Source organism: Nannospalax galili, unplaced genomic scaffold (genome assembly GCF_000622305.1).
Source record: "Nannospalax galili isolate Female #2095 unplaced genomic scaffold, S.galili_v1.0 scaffold3261, whole genome shotgun sequence".
NCBI lineage: Eukaryota > Metazoa > Chordata > Mammalia > Rodentia > Spalacidae > Nannospalax > Nannospalax galili.
In genome coordinates, this window is record NW_008343964.1 from 169,911 (window position 1) to 172,616 (window position 2,706).

At 39.1% G+C, this 2,706-nt stretch overlaps 1 protein-coding gene across 1 annotated transcript in view; it reads left to right on the forward strand.

The window, feature by feature from the left end:
- The window catches only part of Sec23b (SEC23 homolog B, coat complex II component), a gene marked incomplete in the record, with an annotated part of 40,689 nt that overhangs the window by 19,004 nt on the left and 18,979 nt on the right, over positions 1-2,706 (forward strand). The window contains 1 exon segment of the mRNA XM_029566983.1: positions 531-654. Within this exon segment, the coding sequence (XP_029422843.1) occupies positions 531-654 (124 nt within the window).

Genomic DNA, 2,706 nt, shown 5'->3' on the forward strand with positions numbered 1-2,706 from the left:
TGGGTGCTGGGAATTGAACCTGGGTCCTCTGCAAGAGCAGTCAGTGCTCTTAACCACTGAGCCATCTCTCCAGCCCCTAGAACTTATATTTTTAAAAAGTTTTTAAAGCTCTTTTTACATTCATGTATTATTTATTTACTTATTTATTCAATTTATTTTTGTGTATGTGTTTGTGTCTGGTAGCACACATAGCATAGCCTGTGAGTGGAGGTCAGTGGACAACTGGTGGGAGTTTGTTCCAATCCTCTAGTGTGTGGCTCCCAGGGATCAGGCTCAGGTTATCAGGCTTGGCATAAGTGCTCTTACCCACTGAGCCATCCCTCTGGCTTCCTAAAACCGTTTTAAGGATTCTTTGTTTAATGTTTTAGAGATAGTTTATTTCCTAAGTACAAGTTGAAGTTTTCCATTTAAGTTAATTAACAGCACCTTTATAGACATGACTTTCTTTAAATTCTTGTTAATCCTAAAAAGAGCAACTAAATGGCTTCCAGTTCTCCTAAATGTGTACTTTTTCTTTGTTTTTCACCTAGAGGCCACATGGTGATGGGAGATTCTTTCAACACCTCTCTCTTTAAGCAGACATTCCAAAGAATTTTTAGTAAAGATTTTAATGGAGATTTCAGAATGGCTTTTGGTGCTACTTTGGAAGTAAAGGTATGCTAGACTTAAAATTTTTTAATGTATTTTATTTATTATTTTTATTTTATGTGTGTGCGTGTATTGCCTGTATGTAGGTAGGTGCACCCATGTCGTGCAATGCCTGCGGAGGACAGAAGAGGCTGTCGGATCCCCTGGAACTAGAGTTATGGACAGTTGTTAGCTGCCATCTGGGTGCTGGGAATTGAACCCGGGTCCTCTGGAAAAAGAACAAGTGTTTTTAACTGCTGTACCATTTCTCTAGCTCCTGGATCGAGTTTTTTTTAAAGATGAGAATAGATTTTGTTGAAGTGAATATATATTTTAACATCTCCTCTTGGCTTGCCATTATGTTGGGTTTTGTGAATTAAGTACTTTTAAAGCAATATAGAACATTATGTTCATTGGTTAGAAATATGTAGATAATTATAAATATACCATGACTATATATAGGGTTGGAAAAGAATGTAGTATAATTGGTAGAATTGTTATCTTTCATGTGTACAGTAATTTTAAAGGTTGAAAAGTGAATGGAGAGAGTTGAAAATGTTTCCTTGCCAAGTACACACCTGTATCCCAGCACTCAGGAGGCAAAGGCAGGAGGAGGACTGTGAATTTAAGGTCAGCCTGGGTGTTATTTTCCAGAATAGTTTCAGTTATATCTCAAGTCCCTGCCTCAAAACAAACAAACAGCATGGCAATGATACCTTAAAGTATCCTTGTTTTGTTTTGTTTTGTTTCAAGACAGGGTCTCACTCTGTATCCCTGACTGGCCTGGAACTCACTATATAGATCAGGCTGGTCTCAAATTCACAGAGATCTGTCTACCTCTGCCTCTTAAGTGCAGTAATTAAAGGAATGCAACACAATGCCCAGCCTGTTTTGGTTTTTGAGACAGGGTGATCTCGGGTTCACTATATAGCTTAGATTGGCCTTGAATTCCTGATCTTTCTGCCTTTTTTTTTTTTTTTTTTTTTAACTTTTTTATTAAAAACAAAAACAAAAACCAGGAGCTTCTCTGAGAAAGATAAGAGTAAATTGCTGTGAAAATGAAAAAATAAAATAAAATAAAAATACAGTGACCCCAGAGGCAAAGGCGTATGAATCACAGCCAGGAATATGAGTGCTTGGCTCCTTTGTGTTGGATTTTCAGGGTGGAGTCCAGAGAATTCCCATTAGACAGATCAATTCTGTGGTGTTTCTGAGCAGCATATCATATATCTCCATATATGTGTGTGTTTGCATATATATACAATGTATACGCAGTCTTTCTGTGGAGCTTAAGTGGATGCCTGACATCATGAATATTCTATGAGTGCCAGGCTACCCAGACAGTTGACCTGGTTACCAAGAGAGTGTGCTTCTATATAGCATGGCTATCCTCATATTTGTGCACCCTGTGGGACAAAGGGATGATTTATAGACTGGGTGGGTGGAACAGGACTATGGGAGACTTCAGCATGTCACTCAGAACAATTTAAAACCCAGGAAAATTTCCATTTAATGTTTTAGGACCATTATTGGACATAAGTTTGTGAAACTAGGGAAAGCAAAGCCTCAGCTAAGGAGGCACTACTGTGTAGCCACACACGTCATCATTTAACCTATGAATGGCAAGAAGCCACTCTGTCCAGACCTTGATCTCAGCAATGCAGATAAACAAATGAATCTGTTCACAAGAAGCTCGGATTATAGTGATGGAGAGGCACCCTCATGTCAGCTGTGAAGTAAAGTGGATAAAGGGATAAGGTAGAGTGGAACGAATGAGATTCTGGTCAACATAGGGGTTTTCTTGGAAGGATTCCTGAATATGGTGATGTCTGTGCATGAAGCCAAAGGACAAGGTGTGTGCATCTCTAGAGGGACAGTTTATCAGGCACAGGGAAGAGCATCCACTTGCTCTGAAGACATTGGAAGAGAAAGCCCAGATGGACAGGAGCAGGTGCAGACTGACAGAGCCTGAAGCCTGGAAACTCTGCCACCTTCTTTTAAAGAAGAGACTATCAGATTAGATAGGAAAATTATATTTAAGATAAAATCCCAAGAAATCGCACATTTAAAAATCTTCTT